This window comes from Salvelinus namaycush, chromosome 19 (genome assembly GCF_016432855.1).
Source record: "Salvelinus namaycush isolate Seneca chromosome 19, SaNama_1.0, whole genome shotgun sequence".
NCBI classification, from domain to species: domain Eukaryota; kingdom Metazoa; phylum Chordata; class Actinopteri; order Salmoniformes; family Salmonidae; genus Salvelinus; species Salvelinus namaycush.
In genome coordinates, this window is record NC_052325.1 from 25,370,028 (window position 1) to 25,389,064 (window position 19,037).

The window sequence follows — 19,037 nt, forward strand, 5'->3', positions numbered from 1 at the left end:
GCAAATTTATAAAAAATGTCAAACTGAAATATCATATTTACCTAAGTATTCAGACCCTTTGCAATGAGACTTGACATTGAGCTCAGGTGCATCCTGTTTTCATTGAGCATCCTTGAGATCTGAATGCTTATGTAAAGAAGGTATTTAAGTTGCAACATTTCTAAAAACTTGTTTTCATGTTGTCATTATGGGGTATTGTGTGTAGGTTGATGGGGGAAAAACAATTTATTCCATTTTAGAATAAGGCTGTAATGTAACAAAAAGTGAAAAAAGTGAAGGGGTCTGAATACTTTCCGAAATGCACTATACAGCTCTGGAAAAAATTAAGAGACCACTGCAAAATGATCAGTCTCTGGTTTTACTAGTTATAGGTATGTGTTTGGGTAAAATGAATATTTTTGTTTAATTCTATAAACTACTGACAACATTTCTCCCAAATTCTAAATAAAAATATTGTCATTGAGAGCATTTATTAGCAGAAAATGACAACTGGTCAAAATAACAGAAAAGATGCAGTGTTGTCAGACCTCAAATAATGCAAAGAAAATAAGTTCATATTCATTTTTAAACAACACAATTATGTTTTAACTTAGGAAGAGTTGAGAAACCAATATTTGGTGGGATAACCCTGATTTTCAATCACAGCTTTCATGCGTCTTAGCATGCTCTCCACCAGTCTTTCACATTGACAAATTGGGGGGCGGCAGGTAGCCTACTGGTTAGAGCATTGGACTAGTAACCGAAAGGTTGCAAGATTGAATCCCCGAGCTGACAAGGTACAAATCTGTCTTTTGGCCCCTGAACAAGGCAGTTAACCCACTGTTCCTAGGCCGTCATTGAAAATAAGAATTTGTTCTTAACTGACTTGCCTAGTTAAATAAAGGTAAAATAAAAAATAATTGATGTTGGGTGAGATTATGCCACTCCTGGTGCAAAAAATAAAGCATCTCAGCTTTGTTTGATGGCTTGTTTTCAATGGGGTTCAGGTCTGGAGATCGGGCTGGCCATGACAGGGTCTTGATCTGGTGGTCCATCCACACCTTGATTGACCTGGCTGTGTGGCATGGAGCATTGTCCTGCTGGAGAAAACAATCCTCAGAGTTGGGGAACATTGTCAGAGGAGAAGGAAGCAACTTTTCAGCCAACAGTGGAGAGGCAATTCCGGGATGCTGGCCTTCTAGGCAGAGTTCCTCTGTCCAGTCTCTGTGTTATTTTGCCCATCTTAATCTTTCATTTTTATTGGTTAATCTGAGATATGGCTTTTTCTTTGCAACTCTGCCTAGAAGGCCAGCATCCCGGAGTCGCCTCTTCACTGTTGACGTTCAGACTGGTGTTTTGAAGGTACTATTTTATGAAGCTGTCAATTGAGGACTTTGAGGACTTTGAGGACTCTCAATTGAGGACTCTGTTTCTCAAACTTGACACTCTAATGTACTTGTCCTCTTGCTCAGTTGTGCACCGGGGCCTCCCACTCCTCTTTCTATTCTGGTTCGAGCCAGTTTGAGCTGTTCTGTGAAGGGAGTAGTACACAGCTTTGTACGAGATCTTCAGTTTCTTGGCAATTTCTCGCATGGAATAGCCTTCATTTCTCAGAACAAGAATAGACTGATGAGTTTCAGAAGAAAGTTCTTTGTTTCTGGCCATTTTGAGCCTGTAATCGAACCCACAAATGCTGATGCTCCAGATACTCAACTAGTCTAAATAAGGCCAGTTTTATTGCTTCTTTAATCAGACAACAGTTTTCAGCTGTACTAACATCATTGCAAAAGGGTTTTCTAATTATCAATTGGCCTTAATAATACATTTGGATTAGCTAAAACAACATGCCATTGGAACACAGGAGTGACGGTTGCTGATAATGGGCTTCTGTACACCTATGTAGATATTCCATAAAAAATCTGCCGTTTCCAGCTACAATAGTCATTTACTACATTAACAATGTCTACACTGTATTTCTGATCAATTTGATGTTATTTTAATGGACGAAAAATTTGCTTTCCTTTCAAAAACATGGACATTTATAAGTGACCCCAAACTTTTGAACGGTAGTGTATATAATTTTTTTCAATTACGCAAACCACCCGGGAGCCGGATTGGACCCCCTCGCGGGCAGTGTATTTGACACCCTGCAGTAGATCTGAAAGACTCTCTCTCTGGATGGTTGTTTTAAAACACAAGGCATCACCTTACAGATGACCTGCAGGCATCAAAGCCTAAGAAAGCAGAGAGAGTTTGTGTCATTAATCAAATAACTTTCCTTGCTTATCAGAGGAGTGGATGGAGGGTAGGGTAATACTGACCCTGGTGCTGGTCATTTCCCAGCCGTTCCACTGGCCAACCACAGCCCAGCTGTGACCCCCCCTCCCATAGCCCAGCAGGCTGCGTGCTGCTCTGTTTAGACAGCCTGTAATTATTCTGCTAAATTCTTCCAGACCCAATCTCAGGCCAGTACTACTGACCCTCTGAATGTGTGTGTATGTGTGTGTGTGTGTGCGTGTGATATGCCTCCTTGCGTGTGTGTGTCTCTGACTCAGTACCGATCCTGTGTCTCTGATCCAACTCCGCTATGGGAAATGATCATCCCGGAGAGAGGGCTTGGCATGTTTTAGCTGTGACGTCACTGTCCTACACAAAAAGAAGAAAAGTAGGCGGCCAGGCCTTCGCAGTAAAGTTTAGTGAACTATTAACAGAAAAGATTTACAAAGGAATACATATAGGAGCAGATCAGCATTGTACATCATGACGCACAACTGCAACACGACTTCTAGAGGCTTCCTCAGGCAGCGTTGTGGACGGAAACTGACGTGTCTCTAGAGATAGAGGTCGGGACCAGTAAATGTCACATGACAGGAAAATAAACGATATACAAAACATATATACAACATTATCACGCAACATAGAAAATAAGGCACAGGTATATATACAAAGAAAGTGCGTAAAGGGATAATCTATCTGAGTTGCGTGCGTAAAGGACCGTATATGCACTGGTGCGTAAAGGACAGTATATGCACTGGTGCGTAAAGGACAGTATATGCACTGGTGCGTAAAGGACAGTATTTGCACTGGTGCGTAAAGGACAGTATATGCACTGGTGCGTAAAGGACAGTATATGCGCTGGTGCGTAAAGGACAGTATATGCGCTGGTGTGTAAAGGACAGTATATGCGCTGGTGTGTAAAGGACAGTATATGCACTGGTGCGTAAAGGACAGTATTTGCACTGGTGCGTAAAGGACAGTATATGCACTGGTGCGTAAAAGACAGTATATGCACTGGTGCGTAAAGGACAGTATATGCACTGGTGCGTAAAGGACAGTATATGCACTGGTGCGTAAAGGACAGTATTTGCACTGGTGCGTAAAGGACAGTATATGCACTGGTGCGTAAAGGACAGTATATGCGCTGGTGTGTAAAGGACAGTATATGCGCTGGTGCGTAAAGGACAGTATATGCACTGGTGCGTAAAGGACAGTATATGCGCTGGTGCGTAAAGGACAGTATATGCGCTGGTGCGTAAAGGACAGTATATGCACTGGTGCGTAAAGGACAGTATATGCACTGGTGCGTAAAGGACAGTATATGCACTGGTGCGTAAAGAACAGTATATGCGCTGGTGCGTAAAGGACAGTATATGCGCTGGTGCGTAAATGACAGTATATGCACTGGTGCGTAAAGGACAGTATATGCACTGGTGCGTAAAGGACAGTATATGCACTGGTGCGTAAAGGACAGTATATGCACTGGTGCGTAAAGGACAGTATATGCACTGGTGCGTAAAACACGTTCCATAAAAAAGAAGCACAATATAGTGAATATACTATAATTCAGAAGAGTAAAGTAAAGTACACAAGAGGCTATAGACTAGTCAGTCTAGGACGGGCTAAGTATACTAGTTTAGCTGTAGTTGTTTGTTACGTCCATGGGGATAAACAGTGTCTAGGAGGTGGATCCATTTAGCCTCTTTTTTGCATTCTCTATTGCCCAGAACTTTTCAGTTCAATGACTGTATGTTGGTGCTGGATAAAGTGGGCTGCTAGAGGGTAGTTCTCGTCCTGTGTCTAATAGAACTTTTGTTTTCTGTGATCCTATCCATCAGAGAAACTATCCACCTATCAAGGCACAAGGCAAGACCGAAATGCAGACACAGGAGGCAGATGGTTGGAGTCTTACAATGTTTAATAATCTAAAAAGGGGTAGACAAGAGAATGGTGGTGGACAGGCAAAAGGTCAAAACCAGATCAGAGTCCAGGAGGTACAGTGTGGCAGACAGGCTCGTGGTCAAGGCAGGCAGAATGGTCAGGCAGGCAGGTACAGAGTCCAGAAACAGGCAAGGGTCAAAACCGGGAGGACTAGAAAAAGGAGAATGCAAAAAGCAGGAGAACGGGAACACGCTGGTTGACTTGGAAACATACAAGACGAACTGGCACAGAGAGACAGGAAACCCAGGGATAAATACACTGGGGAAAATAAGCGACACCTGGAGGGGGTGGAGACAATCACAGGAACAGGTGAAACAGATCAGGGCATGACATCACCAGAGAGGCTTCATACCTCAGAGGGATAGTACATACTGTACATGTCCTCACTATGCTGGAATGATACTGTACATGTCCTCACTATGCTGAAATGATACTGTACATGTCCTCACTATGCTGGAATGATACTGTACATGTCCTCACTATGCTGGAATGATACTGTACATGTCCTCACTATGCTGGAATGATACTGTACATGTCCTCACTATGCTGAAATGATACTGTACATGTCCTCACTATGCTGAAATGATACTGTACATGTCCTCACTATGCTGGAATGATAATGTATATGTCTCACTATGCTGGAAGGATACTGTACATGTCTCACTATGCTGGAATGATACTGTACATGTCCTCACTATGCTGGAATGATACTGTACATGTCTCACTATGCTGGAATGATACTGTACATGTCCTCACTATGCTGGAATGATACTGTATATGTCCTCACTATGCTGGAATGATACTGTACATGTCCTCACTATGCTGGAATGATACTGTACATGTCCTCACTATGCTGGAATGATACTGTACATGTCCTCACTATGCTGGAATGATACTGTACATGTCTCACTATGCTGGAATGATACTGTACATGTCCTCACTATGCTGGAATGATACTGTATATGTCTCACTATGCTGGAATGATACTGTACATGTCTCACTATGCTGGAATGATACTGTATATGTCTCACTATGCTGGAATGATACTGTACATGTCCTCACTATGCTGGAATGATACTGTACATGTCTCACTATGCTGGAATGATACTGTACATGTCCTCACTATGCTGGAATGATACTGTACATGTCCTCACTATGCTGGAATGATACTGTACATGTCCTCACTATGCTGGAATGATACTGTACATGTCTCACTATGCTGGAATGATACTGTACATGTCCTCACTATGCTGGAATGATACTGTACATGTCCTCACTATGCTGGAATGATACTGGTGACAGTGCCTCAGGTCCTTGGTGACAGTTCCTCAGGTCCTTGGTGACAGTGCATCAGGTCCTTGGTGACAGTGCCTCAGGTCCTTGGTGACAGTGCCTCAGGTCCTTGGTGACAGTGCCTCAGGTCCTTGGTGACAGTGCCTCAGGTCCTTGGTGACAGTTCCTCAGGTCCTTGGTGACAGTGCCTCAGGTCCTTGGTGACAGTGCCTCAGGTCCTTGGTGACAGTTCCTCAGGTCCTTGGTGACAGTGCATCAGGTCCTTGGTGACAGTGCCTCAGGTCCTTGGTGACAGTGCCTCGGGTCCTTGGTGACAGTGCCTCAGGTCCTTGGTGACAGTTCCTCAGGTCCTTGGTGACAGTGCATCAGGTCCTTGGTGACAGTGCCTCAGGTCCTTGGTGACAGTGCCTCAGGTCCTTGGTGACAGTGCCTCAGGTCCTTGGTGACAGTGCCTCAGGTCCTTGGTGACAGTTCCTCAGGTCCTTGGTGACAGTGCCTCAGGTCCTTGGTGACAGTGCCTCAGGTCCTTGGTGACAGTGCCTCAGGTCCTTGGTGACAGTTCCTCAGGTCCTTGGTGACAGTGCATCAGGTCCTTGGTGACAGTGCCTCAGGTCCTTGGTGACAGTGCCTCGGGTCCTTGGTGACAGTGCCTCAGGTCCTTGGTGACAGTGCCTCAGGTCCTTGGTGACAGTTCCTCAGGTCCTTGGTGACAGTGCATCAGGTCCTTGGTGACAGTGCCTCAGGTCCTTGGTGACAGTGCCTCAGGTCCTTGGTGACAGTGCCTCAGGTCCTTGGTGACAGTGCCTCAGGTCTTGGGTGACAGTGCCCCAGGTCCTTGGTGACAGTGCATCAGGTCCTTGGTGACAGTGCCTCAGGTCCTTGGTGACAGTGCATCAGGTCCTTGGTGACAGTGCCTCAGGTCCTTGGTGACAGTGCCTCAGGTCCTTGGTGACAGTGCCTCAAGTCCTTGGTGACAGTGCCTCAGGTCCTTGGTGACAGTGCCTCAGGTCCTTGGTGTCAGTGCCTCAGGTCCTTGGTGTCAGTGCCTCAGGTCCTTGGTGACAGTGCATGTGTGTGTTATTAACGCTCTGTGTGTGTATGTTTGTGTGTTTAGGTGAGTTTGGGGAGGTGTGCAGCGGTCGTCTGCGTCTGCCCAGTAAGAAGGAGATCTGTGTGGCAATCAAGACGCTGAAGGCAGGATACACCGACAAACAGAGGCGGGACTTCCTGTCCGAGGCGTCAATCATGGGACAGTTTGACCATCCAAACATCATCAGGCTGGAGGGAGTGGTCACCAAGAGTACGTACAGACCATATCTTACTATACAATAAGAATGAGAGAAAAACAAACGTATCACTCATTAAATATTGGCGTGATATTTATGTATGTATGAAGTATGTTATGCCTGGCCAGATGGAGCCTAAAGAATCCTGCCCATAAGAAAACCTTGGACAGAATGTGTTGTTGGTTATACACTGAACAATTCTATGAAACTGGCTACACCTTTACAAGAGAATCCATTTTTATTGAGTTCTATTGGCTTGAATCTCACCCTCCCTCCCGAGGCTCCTTAACAAAGATATTCTCACACACTCACACATTCTCAGCCTCTTAAAGGTAATTACTCAAAAAATGGTGAAATAATTACTTTGACCTCTGGTCCACAATCAGAGTCAGTCTCCACCTCACTGCACTCTCCGCCTGTTAACTCACTCTGGCCTGATGCATGTGCGCACGTACACACACACACACACACACACACACACACACACACACACACACACACACACACACACACACACACACACACACACACACACACATAAAACACACACACACACACACACACACACACACACACACACACACACACACACACACACACACACACACACACACACACACACACACACACACACACACACCCACACACACACACACACACACACACACACACACACACACACACACACACACACACACACACACACATACACACACACATAATACTGCTGTTCTGGCAATGTCGTTATACTGAAGAGTTAAACCTATAAAATCTCTCCCTCTGATCGCTCTACAGCAGATGAACTGATCAGTTTAAAGGAACAAGCAGGCTTGTAAAACTCACAGTAAAACTTTACAGAGGTTAGCCAGCTCTGGTCAACTTGACCAGCAGGCCAGAACAGATCTGTTTTAATGATGTTTCATATCAGTTGTAGCCCAGCCATGGATTTCTGAATCATAATATACAGTAGTTGAAAATAATTATACGATAGGGCTGGACGATATGGGCCAAAAATCGAATTGCGTTTTGTTTTTACCAAATATTGCAATTGCAAATTGATTTGTGATATACAAAACACTTGGGTGAACTGTAGGAATATTAAAATAATGATTTAAAAGCAAAGTGGAAAGCAGCATTGTTCTTCTTTGAAACAATCCGTTGACTGCATTTGAGCAGCTGCAAGAGTAGAGAGGGAGAGAGACGACAAACGGAGAGACGCAAACAGAGTAAACTATAAAAATTGACATTTCACTCAGTGGCAATTCAAAATATTGCATGCGATATATACTGAGTGAAGGTGAATCCAGGTGAAAGCTATAATCCCTTATTGATAACACTCGTCACTTCGAACAGTGTAGATGAAGGGGAGGAAACAGGTTAAAGAAGGATTTTTAAGCCTTGAGACAATTGAGACATGGATTGTGTGTGTGCCATTCAGAGGGTGAATGGGCAAGACAAAATATTTATGTGCTTTTGAACAGGGTGTGGTAGTAGGTGCCTGGCGCAACAGTTTGAGTGTGAAAAGAACTGCGACGCTGCTGGGTTTTTCACGCTTAACAGTTTCCTGTGTGTATCAAGAATCTTTTATTTTTTAATTTTATTTCACCTTTATTTAACCAGGTAGGCCAGTTGAGAACAAGTTCTCATTTACAACTGCAACCTGGCCAAGATAAAGCAAAGCAGTGCGACACAAACAACAACACAGAGTTACACATGGAATAAACAAACGTACAGTTAGAACACAATAGAAAAAGTCTGGTCCACCACTCAAAGGACATCCAGCCAACTTGACACAACTGTGGGAAGCATTGGAGTCAACATGCACAGCATCCCTGTGGAATGCTTTCAACACCTTGTAGAGTTCATGTCCCAATAAATTGAGGCTGTTCTGAGAGCAAAAGGGGGTGCAACTCAATATTAGGAAGGTGTTCCTAATGTTTGGTACACTCAGTGTAGATTTCTACCATATGGATATTGAACATGTAAATAATGTGATTTCAATGTGAATTACATTTAATTGTGCAGCCCTATTATACAATGTCGATAATGACATGTAAAAATGATATGTTTACCAGAAGAAGTTCTACGGAAGTTCTTAATATACATAATGCTTCTGATATGGCTCTTGCACATATTTTCTCTAAAGGTTTGTGGCCATGGAATCTAAGTTCTCCTGAAAAACAGACTAAAAGGTAAAAAGGAAATCCTGTGTATTCTAGTTGACGGTTTAGATAAAAACACTGTGCCGTGTGAAAACTATTATCTCTTAGCATTATGACAGGACCACAGTTACTCAGCAAAGTCAGTGAAAACCCACTCAGTTTCCCATTCTTCTGGCTGTACATAGAACCCGGAGAGGAATGCAAAATTGCCCTTTTGTTTTTTCAATCATATAGGGATTCTATTTGTCGAATACATCTTCCATCACTCTGACTATTAAAGCCCTGCTGGTGAATAATGCCAGGCTTAATTGCAAATTATTCTTTGTTTCTTTCTGTTTTTAGGATAGAATGAGGGGAGAGCATAGTAACGTGTGTGTGTGTGCGTGCATGTGTTTGTGTCTGTGTGTTGGAGGGGTACTCTATGATTGATAGCAGGCTCTTAGGGGTTTGGTTGGCATGCGAGAACAGACTGACACACACTCACACACACACACACACACGGTCCTGTCTGTGCTCTAGGGTGATTTATTAACCCAGTCCTGTTAATTCTTAATAATCCAGAGACTTTCACACCTCATTAAGCTTTCTGCTGCTTTTGGCTGCACCGCACACACACACATACGCATGCATTGGTAATAGCCGACTTTTGGCTGATAAAAAAAGTTAAAAGCCGATAAATAAAAATGGCGCCGACAGAAGAAGAAAAAACCCCATTGTGATATAATGCTTTTTAGTCTATTAATTGATGGAAATACCAGTCGATGGAAATACATTTGACTGGTCATGCTTATCGGTCTATGGGTTAATTTGCATAATTTTGTGGAATTAAATTGGTGCGTGTGTACAGTATATTCGTTATGCATATTATTTATCACAAACGTACAGCATACAGATACAGAGCCTTTGAGCAGAAAATTGTCCAGACAGTGCAAGAGCCAGACAGCATCTCAAACAGCAAATGAAAATTTTATTGCATATTATGAGGCATGAATACTGATTGGCTGACAGCCATGGTATATCAGAACGTATACCACGGGTGTGACAAAACCTTTCTTTGGTTTGTGGTATATGGTCAATATACCACAGCTAAAGGTTGTATCCAGGCACACTACGTTTGTCACGCATGCTCCCGCTCTTCCCCCCTGGCGCTCGAGGGCGCCAGGCTCCCCAGCATTGCGCACACCTGCCTTCCCCCCGTCACGTGCATCAGCAATTTATTGGACTCACCTGGACTCAATCACCTCTGTTATTACCTTCCCTATATCTGTCTGGTTCCCGCTCTGTTCCCTGCTTCTGCATTGGTTGTCATATGTCCTTGGTTACCCGTGTGCTGACGCTGTTCCTGTCCTGTTACCTGTCTGTTCTGCATTAAATGTTCAACACCCCCTACCTGCTTCTCATCTCCGGCGTCAGTCCTTACAACGGTAGTCCTTACAGCGGTGCATCATGTATAAGAACAGCTCTTAGCTGTGGTATATTGACCATATACCACACCCACTTGTGCGTTATTGGTTAATTAGATCTCCCCTCTTTCTACATTTCTAACGGATATTTTCATCTCTGTCACATGAAACCGCTCACACTTTGGCAACGGTGTTTTCCCATTAATTGCATTATGGAACGAAAATGTGTGCGTTGTGCTTATTGCTGCGCTTATAATGTGAAGAAAAAATTGTTTATCAACATTTTAAGCGAAATATTTTGATCTGTTCGATCAGACTCATTGCTTTGGAGAAAGAAAAAAAGATGTAACCTAGGTCTACTGGTTGTATGAATTTGGGATCTATTGTCCCACAACTGTCCCAGAGTCTGTTTGGAATAGGCTATTTCTTTCTCGACAAGCTGACCAATAGGATAGGTTTAACTTTTCTACTATGGGGGATAGTAGATTGACAGGCTAGTGATGTTGCTGTTGGTTACTGGTCTTGTTGATGAGGAAAAGTAAATGTGGACAGTTATTCAAACATCTTCAAAGTGCACATCTGAATTCAGTAAGAAGGGCCGCACATCGTTGCATCCTCGACTTGCATGTTCTGTATGAGTTACCATCATCTAAATGTGATTTCTGCCATTCTGAGCACCGTGGGTGGACGCCCTAATCAGTTTACACACCCAATGCCTATGGGTCCGGTCAATTTCTCAAATGTCTAATAAATTAAAATGCTGCCGGTCAAATGTCCGGAGCCACATTTTCCTAAAGGAAACCCTGACACACACACACACGCACGCACGCACGCACGCACGCACGCACGCACGCACGCACGCACGCACGCACGCACACACACACACACACACACACACACACACACACACACACACACACATACACATACACACACACACACACAGAGAGGGGATGTAACGCTCGTCGTTAGGTGGAAGAGAGGAGGACCAAATCGCAGCGTGGTACGTTTCCATATTTATTGGAACACTTATAAACACGAACAAAACAATAAACAGAATGAAACCAACAATGCTGAATCAGACCTGAACATGTGAACCTAGTGAAACCAAAGAACGCAATGAACAAGAACAATCACCCACAAACAAACAGTGAACACAGCCTACCTAAATATGGTTCCCAATCAGAGACAACGTAAAACACCTGCCTCTGATTGAGAACCATATCAGGCCAATCAGACACACCTAAACCAATGAGACACAAAACATAGAATATACCCATCCAGCTCACGTCCTGACCAACTAAACAAAGACTAAACAAAGGAAATAAGGTCAGGAACGTGACAATAAAAAGCGGAGGAGGTTTAGGGAGTCTGTTTTATCTGAAACTATATAGGCTGTCCTGTGAGGTGAATGAGCCAATCCATCACAACTTTCTATAGAGGGGGGTGTTTGGCAAATCCATCAGGGTCTTTTAGAGGGGGGTGTTTAACGATGTCTACGACTGTGTTTGTGCCAGCAGTGTTTCTTATGTTAATGGAGGTGCTGTTATTTCTAGACGAGTTACAGGTTGGACTGTCAGTTAGTCAGACCCTTATCACTACACTGTGAAATCTAGATCTAGCGCTTGAGATGTAATGAAAAATCTGTTTGCGCTCACTTTAATTTTACAGTTCCAAGGTTTGTGTCTGGTTAGACTGTAAACTCTCCTTCCAGACTCACATTAAGCATCTCCATTCCAAAATTATATCTAGAATCGGCATCCTATTTCGCAACAAAGCATCCTTCACTCATGGAACGAATTGCAAAAACAGCATCAGCTGTCAGAGCAGCTTACAGATCATTGCACCTGTACATAGCCCCTCTGTAAATAGCCCATCAAACGTACCCTCGTAAAACTGACTATCCTACCAATCCTTGACTTCGGCGATGTCATTTACAAAATAGCCTCCAACACTCTACTCAGCAAATTGGATGCAGTCTATCAGTGCCATCCGTTTTGTCACCAAAGCCCCATATACCACCCACCACTGCGATCTGTATGCTCTCGTTGGCTGGCCCTCGCTTCATATTCATCGCCAAACCCACTGGCTCCAGGTCATCTATAAGTCTTTGCTAGCTATCTCAGCTCACTGGTCACCATAGCAGCACCCACCCGTATATTTCAATTCCTCCTTTGTCCGCCTTTCCTTCCAGTTCTCTGCTGCCAATGACTGGAACGAATTGCAAAAACAGCATCAGCTGTCAGAGCAGCTTACAGATCATTGCACCTGTACATAGCCCCTCTGTAAATAGCCCATCCAACTACCTCATCCCCATATTGTTTTTTTTCTTTCTCCTTTGCACCCCAGTATCTCTACTTGCACATTCATCTTCTGCACATCTATCACTCCAGTGTTTATTGCTAATTTGGAATTACTTCGCCACCACGGCCTATTTATTGCCTTACCTTCCTAATCTTACCTCATTTGCACACACTGTATATAGACTTTTCTATTGTGTTTTTGACTGAACGTTTGTTTATTCCATGTCTAACTCTGTGTTGTTGTATGTGTCGCACTGCTTTGCTTTATCTTAGCCAGGTCGCAGTTGTAAATGAGAACTTGTTCTCAACTGGCTTACCTGGTTAAATAAAGGTTAAATGAAAAAAAAAAAGAATCAAGTAATTGAAAGGTGCTGGTTGTGGTAAGGTTCAACCACTGCTCTGACCACACCTAGCCTTGTTTTACGCACCATTAAATTGCAAGCAGTTTGTGAGGGAGCCAGTTTTATTAATTGAAGTTTATTTTTCCAACGAGGGTTATAAATGTGTTTCTTTTTACAGCAGGTTCCATCATCCCCTACCTCTGACAGATCTGGACATGAGTTCTGCGTTGCCAGATGTGTAATTTTACTTTGATACATTTACAATGTGCCTGACAGAGAGAGGGAGAGGGGGATGGAGAGAGATGGAGAGAGGGATGGGGAGAGTGCAGGAGAGCGATAGATGGAGAGAGAGAGTGAGAAAGCAAAAGAGAGAGCGAGGGAGGGAGGGATGAAACGGGGAAAAGGGGAACACATTTCCATCTGACACACACCTTTCATGACACCAGTGCTGTTCATTTGACTACGACTGATTTAAAGTCATACCTGTCGTGACACCGGTGTTGTTCATTTGACTACGGCTGTTTTAAAGTCATACCTGTCATGACACCGGTGCTGTTCATTTGACTATGACTGATTTAAAGTCATACCTGTCGTGACACCGGTGCTGTTCATTTGACTACGGCTGATTTAAAGTCATACCTGTCGTGACACCGGTGCTGTTCATTTGACTACGGCTGATTTAACGTCATACCTGTCGTGACACCGGTGCTGTTCATTTGACTACGGCTGATTTAAAGTCATACCTGTCGTGACACCGGTGCTGTTCATTTGACTACGGCTGATTTAAAGTCATACCTGTCGTGACACCGGTGCTGTTCATTTGACTACGGCTGATTTAAAGTCATACCTGTCATGACACCGGTGCTGTTCATTTGACTACGGCTGATTTAAAGTCATACCTGTCGTGACACCGGTGCTGTTCATTTGACTATGGCTGATTTAAAGTCATACCTGTCGTGACACCGGTGCTGTTCATTTGACTACGGCTGTTTTAAAGTCATACCTGTCATGACACCGGTGCTGTTCATTTGACTACGGCTGATTTAAAGTCATACCTGTCGTGACACCGGTGCTGTTCATTTGACTACGGCTGATTTAAAGTCATACCTGTCGTGACACCGGTGCTGTTCATTTGACTACGGCTGATTTAAAGTCATACCTGTCGTGACACCGGTGCTGTTCATTTGACTACGGCTGATTTAAAGTCATACCTGTCGTGACACCGGTGCTGTTCATTTGACTACGACTGATTTAAAGTCATACCTGTCGTGACACCGGTGCTGTACATTTGACTACGGCTGATTTAACGTCATACCTGTCATGACACCAGTGCTGTTCATTTGACTATGGCTGATTTAAAGTCATACCTGTCGTGACACCGGTGCTGTTCATTTGACTACGGCTGTTTTAAAGTCATACCTGTCATGACACCGGTGCTGTTCATTTGACTACGGCTGATTTAAAGTCATACCTGTCGTGACACCGGTGCTGTTCATTTGACTACGGCTGATTTAAAGTCATACCTGTCGTGACACCGGTGCTGTTCATTTGACTACGGCTGATTTAAAGTCATACCTGTCGTGACACCGGTGCTGTTCATTTGACTACGGCTGATTTAAAGTCATACCTGTCGTGACACCGGTGCTGTTCATTTGACTACGGCTGATTTAAAGTCATACCTGTCGTGACACCGGTGCTGTTCATTTGACTACGACTGATTTAAAGTCATACCTGTCGTGACACCGGTGCTGTACATTTGACTACGGCTGATTTAACGTCATACCTGTCATGACACCAGTGCTGTTCATTTGACTACGGCTGATTTAAAGTAATTTCCCCCCTCGTTTCTATCTGTTTTAAACCTTGCTCTTGTCTGGTTTGCTCTGGTGTGATCTGCTCTGGTCTAGTGAATCAGAACCAGATGATAACACTACCGTTTTATAGTAACTCTCTACTGATGCTGGAATAAAGATGTCCCACTCTGACAGGTGACCCAGTGGACCTGTACACTCAGCCCTGCATGGGCCCTTTCATCCTGCCTGGAGGAAGTACTGCTGAACCCAGTGTGTGTGTGTGTCGGTGCGTGTGTGTGCGTGTGCCTGTGTGGTGTGTGTGTGTGTGTGTCGGTGCGTGTGTGTGTGTGTGTGTGTGTGTGTGTGTGTGTGTGTGTGTGTGTGTGTGTGTGTGTGTGTGTGTGTGTGTGTGTGTGTGTGTGTGTGTGTGTGTGTGTGTGTGTGTGTGCGCATGTGTTTTGCCAAATCTGAATTATTCTCTAATCTGGTAGTTTGTCTCTTCTCTCCAGGTAAACCTGTGATGATAGTGACTGAATACATGGAGAATGGATCCTTGGACAGCTTTCTGAAAGTGAGTTTACAATATTACACAGCTAAATTAATTATCTTCACACTACCTTAATTCTTTCTACGTTGGCCTATGGAGTTATGCCATGCATTCCACTCGAACTAACCAGAAACTCTGGCTTACTGAAATTAGCCAAAGCAAAACATCAAACCAACGTCAGAACAACATTTAATCAACATGAGCAGACAGGAGTGTGTGTGTGTAGGTCCCGTTTTAGCAGTTTTCCACATGTGCCTGTGTGTCTGCACAGCATCCCTTCAGATGGAAAATGGAGTAATTGCAACCTTCCCCAGCTATTTCCTCTGGTTGTAGAGTGGCCTGGCTTTTATCACTGAGAACTGTCATACAACACACACACACACACACACACACACACACACACACACACACACACACACACACACACACACACACACACACACACACACACACACACACACACACACACACACACACACACACACACACACACACACACAGTCATCCCTCTCCTCCACACCACATTACTGTACCTCATGTTTGTGTTATGACTATATGACTGTAGCAGCTTTGATCCGACTCTGCTTGTCTCTACCAGGTGCTCTGGGCTTTATATAGTGCCCGGGAAAACACCATCTATTTGGTCAAAGGCTCTGGCATAATGTTGTCAGGCCTATATGGTTGTGAGATTGTACAATTCACCTTGAAATTAGCAAGTTAAAGTCAGAGGTGATCTAAAAGGTTAATGTAATTGGTTTGGATGTTGATATATGAATGTTCCGCTGTATTTCTTAAAAACAGAAAGGTCATATTCATTCTATTTTTCAATCCAGTGGCATCTGTTTTTAGAGGTATGACATTCCACCTGTGACTGATTCTGTCTCTGTCTCTCTTTTGCTCTCTTTCTCTCCCTCCCCTCCTCTCCCATCACCCCCTCTTCCTCCTCTGCCTCCCCCTTCTAGAAACATGATGCCCAGTTTACTGGTATCCAGTTGGTGGGCATGCTGCGTGGCATCGCGTCGGGCATGAGGTACCTGTCTGACATGGGTTACGTCCACAGAGACCTGGCCGCTCGTAATATCCTGGTGAACAGCAACCTGGTGTGTAAGGTGTCTGACTTCGGCCTGTCCAGAGTCCTGGAGGACGACCCCGAGGCTGCTTACACCACACGGGTAAGACATGGTGGTCGGGTTTATCAATGACATACGATGGGTTTAATAGTTGTTTCTGACAGAGACAGGATACTATTTGGTATTTTATTAGGATCCCCATTAGCTGTTGCAAAAGCAGCAGCTACTCTTCCTGGGGTCCACACAAAACATGAAACATGACATAATACAGAACATTAATAGACAAGAACAGAACTAGATTTAAAAAAAACTCATGTCATGTAAGAACAACCTATTTCCATAACTCTGGTGCCTAATAGTGAGTGGACACATTGCTGTGGTCAGAGAGAAAGGTTATCACTGTCAGACAAAGCTGAACTGACTGACCTATGTCTCAGGTTTCTACAGAAGGGCATTGTCTCCCTCTCTCTCTCACCCTCCCTTCTTTCTGTTGATCTATCTCCCCCTTGCCAGCCCTATCACTGAATACATGCTGTCCATGAGACAAATCACCTCATATGTCACATACATACACATACACACATACACAAACTCCTGACCTTGCAGCAGTGCAGAGCGAGGTAGCAGTACATAAATAAAAGCTGGGTGAGATAACGCTAACATGAATTCACAATAAGCCTTTTGTTTGTGTTCTCCTGAAGGATCATGGGAAAGGAATGACAAACATACTAGATAAGCAACATCAAGAGGCCTTTGAGCCTAGTTTATCCAACCTATCACCATCTATATAAAATACTGTGTGTGTGGTCACCTTGTGGCCTAACATTAGTATGTAGGGCTCTAAACTCTGTGTAATAACAGCTTCAGACCCCCATGTTAAATAAACACTCAAAGAGCTATTACTTCACTCCCATAAACTCACTCCCTAAAATATGCTAATTGACTTCCCCTAGTGTGTCACTAGTAATAGAGCTGAGTTCTCATCCACTCAACGGTCACATGAATGTATCAGACCCTGCAGGCCGTTCTTTCTTCCTCCCTCTTCTGTCAGACCACTCTGCTGTTCCATGAGCCCCCTCCTGTCTGTCTGTGTCTCACTGGTGTCATACTCTACCGTCATTATAGGTATAATCCTTCTTTTCATGAGGCTGGCTGTGTTTATGTACACTCACCAGGGATTCAAGGGAGCAGAAGTGGATTTATTTGTGTGTGTGTGTTTGCGTGCTTGCATGTGAATGTGTGTGTGTGTGCATATGTGTGTGCTCCTGCGTGCCTGTGTGAGGGAAGAAGTGGTTTGTTTTCTGAGGGCTTTGTGTTTAGAGAGAGCTGGCCAGGAGTTGTGTGACTTGGCCAGGAGGTCCGTTAGCTTTGGCTCCTCTCCTCTTTTCTTCTCTCTGCTCTTTTCTTTTCCTCTCCTCCACTGGCCTGACGCAGGCCAAGCCTTGAGTAAGTCCAGCAGCCCCCTGAGTGTAGACACTGAGCAGGAGAAACACAGGGTCAGCACACAGGCTCCCTCTCTACCTCTATTCCCCTCTCTCTCTACCTATATTGCCTTTTCCCTCTCCCCCAGGAAGAAACACAGCGGCGATGAAACAAATGGAACAAGCCCGTGTAGTTCTGGAGGCTGAGGACACAACCTAAACCTCTATCTTTGTCCTTCCTCTCTCTCCTTCTCTCTCTTTATATCCACGTCCATGTGAAACGTAACCTAAAACAAATCCTGAAATCATGAATGTACATCATCAATAGAATGACAGTTACATACATATCGCTTTCACTATTTGATGAGTTTGTGAATAAATAGAAATGTGATGACTGGGCATGGGTGTTGAAATACTTTCATTGTGATTTCTCTCTCTCTCTCTCTCTCTCTCTCTCTCTCTCTCTCTCTCTCTCTCTCTCTCTCTCTCTCTCTCTCTCTCTCTCTCTCTCTCTCTCTCCTCTCTCTCTCTCTCTCTCTCCTCTCTCTCTCTCTCTCTCTCTCTCTCTCTCTCTCTCTCTCTCTCAGGGAGGTAAGATCCCTATCAGGTGGACAGCTCCAGAGGCCATCTCCTACAGGAAGTTCACCTCGGCCAGCGATGCCTGGAGCTACGGTATCGTGCTCTGGGAAGTGATGTCATACGGGGAGCGGCCTTACTGGGAGATGTCCAATCAGGACGTGAGTATGCAACCGTCGCCAGGGTGACCTAATGAACTTCCTGCTAAGAGAGGAAATGATGCGTAGAGCGGCCAGGTGGAAGACTGAGTCTGAAGCCTGATGGTCTGAACCAGAAATACATATACACACAGAAATACAGCATTGTCACCTGAGAGGGATTTATTGGCATTTATTGGCTTTATTGGCATGGAAACATATGTTTACATTGCCAAAGCAAGTGAAATAGATATTAAACTAAAGTGAAATAAACATTATTCTCACAAAAGTTCCATAAGAATAAAGACATTTTAAATGTCATATTATGTCTAAATAGTGTTGGAACAATGTGCAAATAGTTAAAGTCAATATGTTTTGTATTTACAATAGTGTTTGTTCTTCACTGGTTGCCCTTTTCTTGTGGAAACAGGTCACACATCTTGCTGCTGTGATTGCACACTGTGATATTTCACCCATTAGATATGGGAGTTTATCAAAATTAGATTTG

At 44.0% G+C, this 19,037-nt stretch overlaps 1 protein-coding gene across 1 annotated transcript in view; it reads left to right on the forward strand.

Annotated features, from left to right (window-relative positions):
• The window catches only part of epha3 (eph receptor A3), a 134,849-nt gene that overhangs the window by 96,142 nt on the left and 19,670 nt on the right, over window positions 1–19,037 (forward strand). Inside the window, exons 11-14 of the mRNA XM_039014696.1 lie at window positions 6,605–6,790; window positions 15,288–15,349; window positions 16,288–16,497; window positions 18,404–18,553. Of these exons, the coding sequence (XP_038870624.1) occupies window positions 6,605–6,790; window positions 15,288–15,349; window positions 16,288–16,497; window positions 18,404–18,553 (608 nt within the window). The remainder of the gene's footprint in view (window positions 1–6,604; window positions 6,791–15,287; window positions 15,350–16,287; window positions 16,498–18,403; window positions 18,554–19,037) is intronic.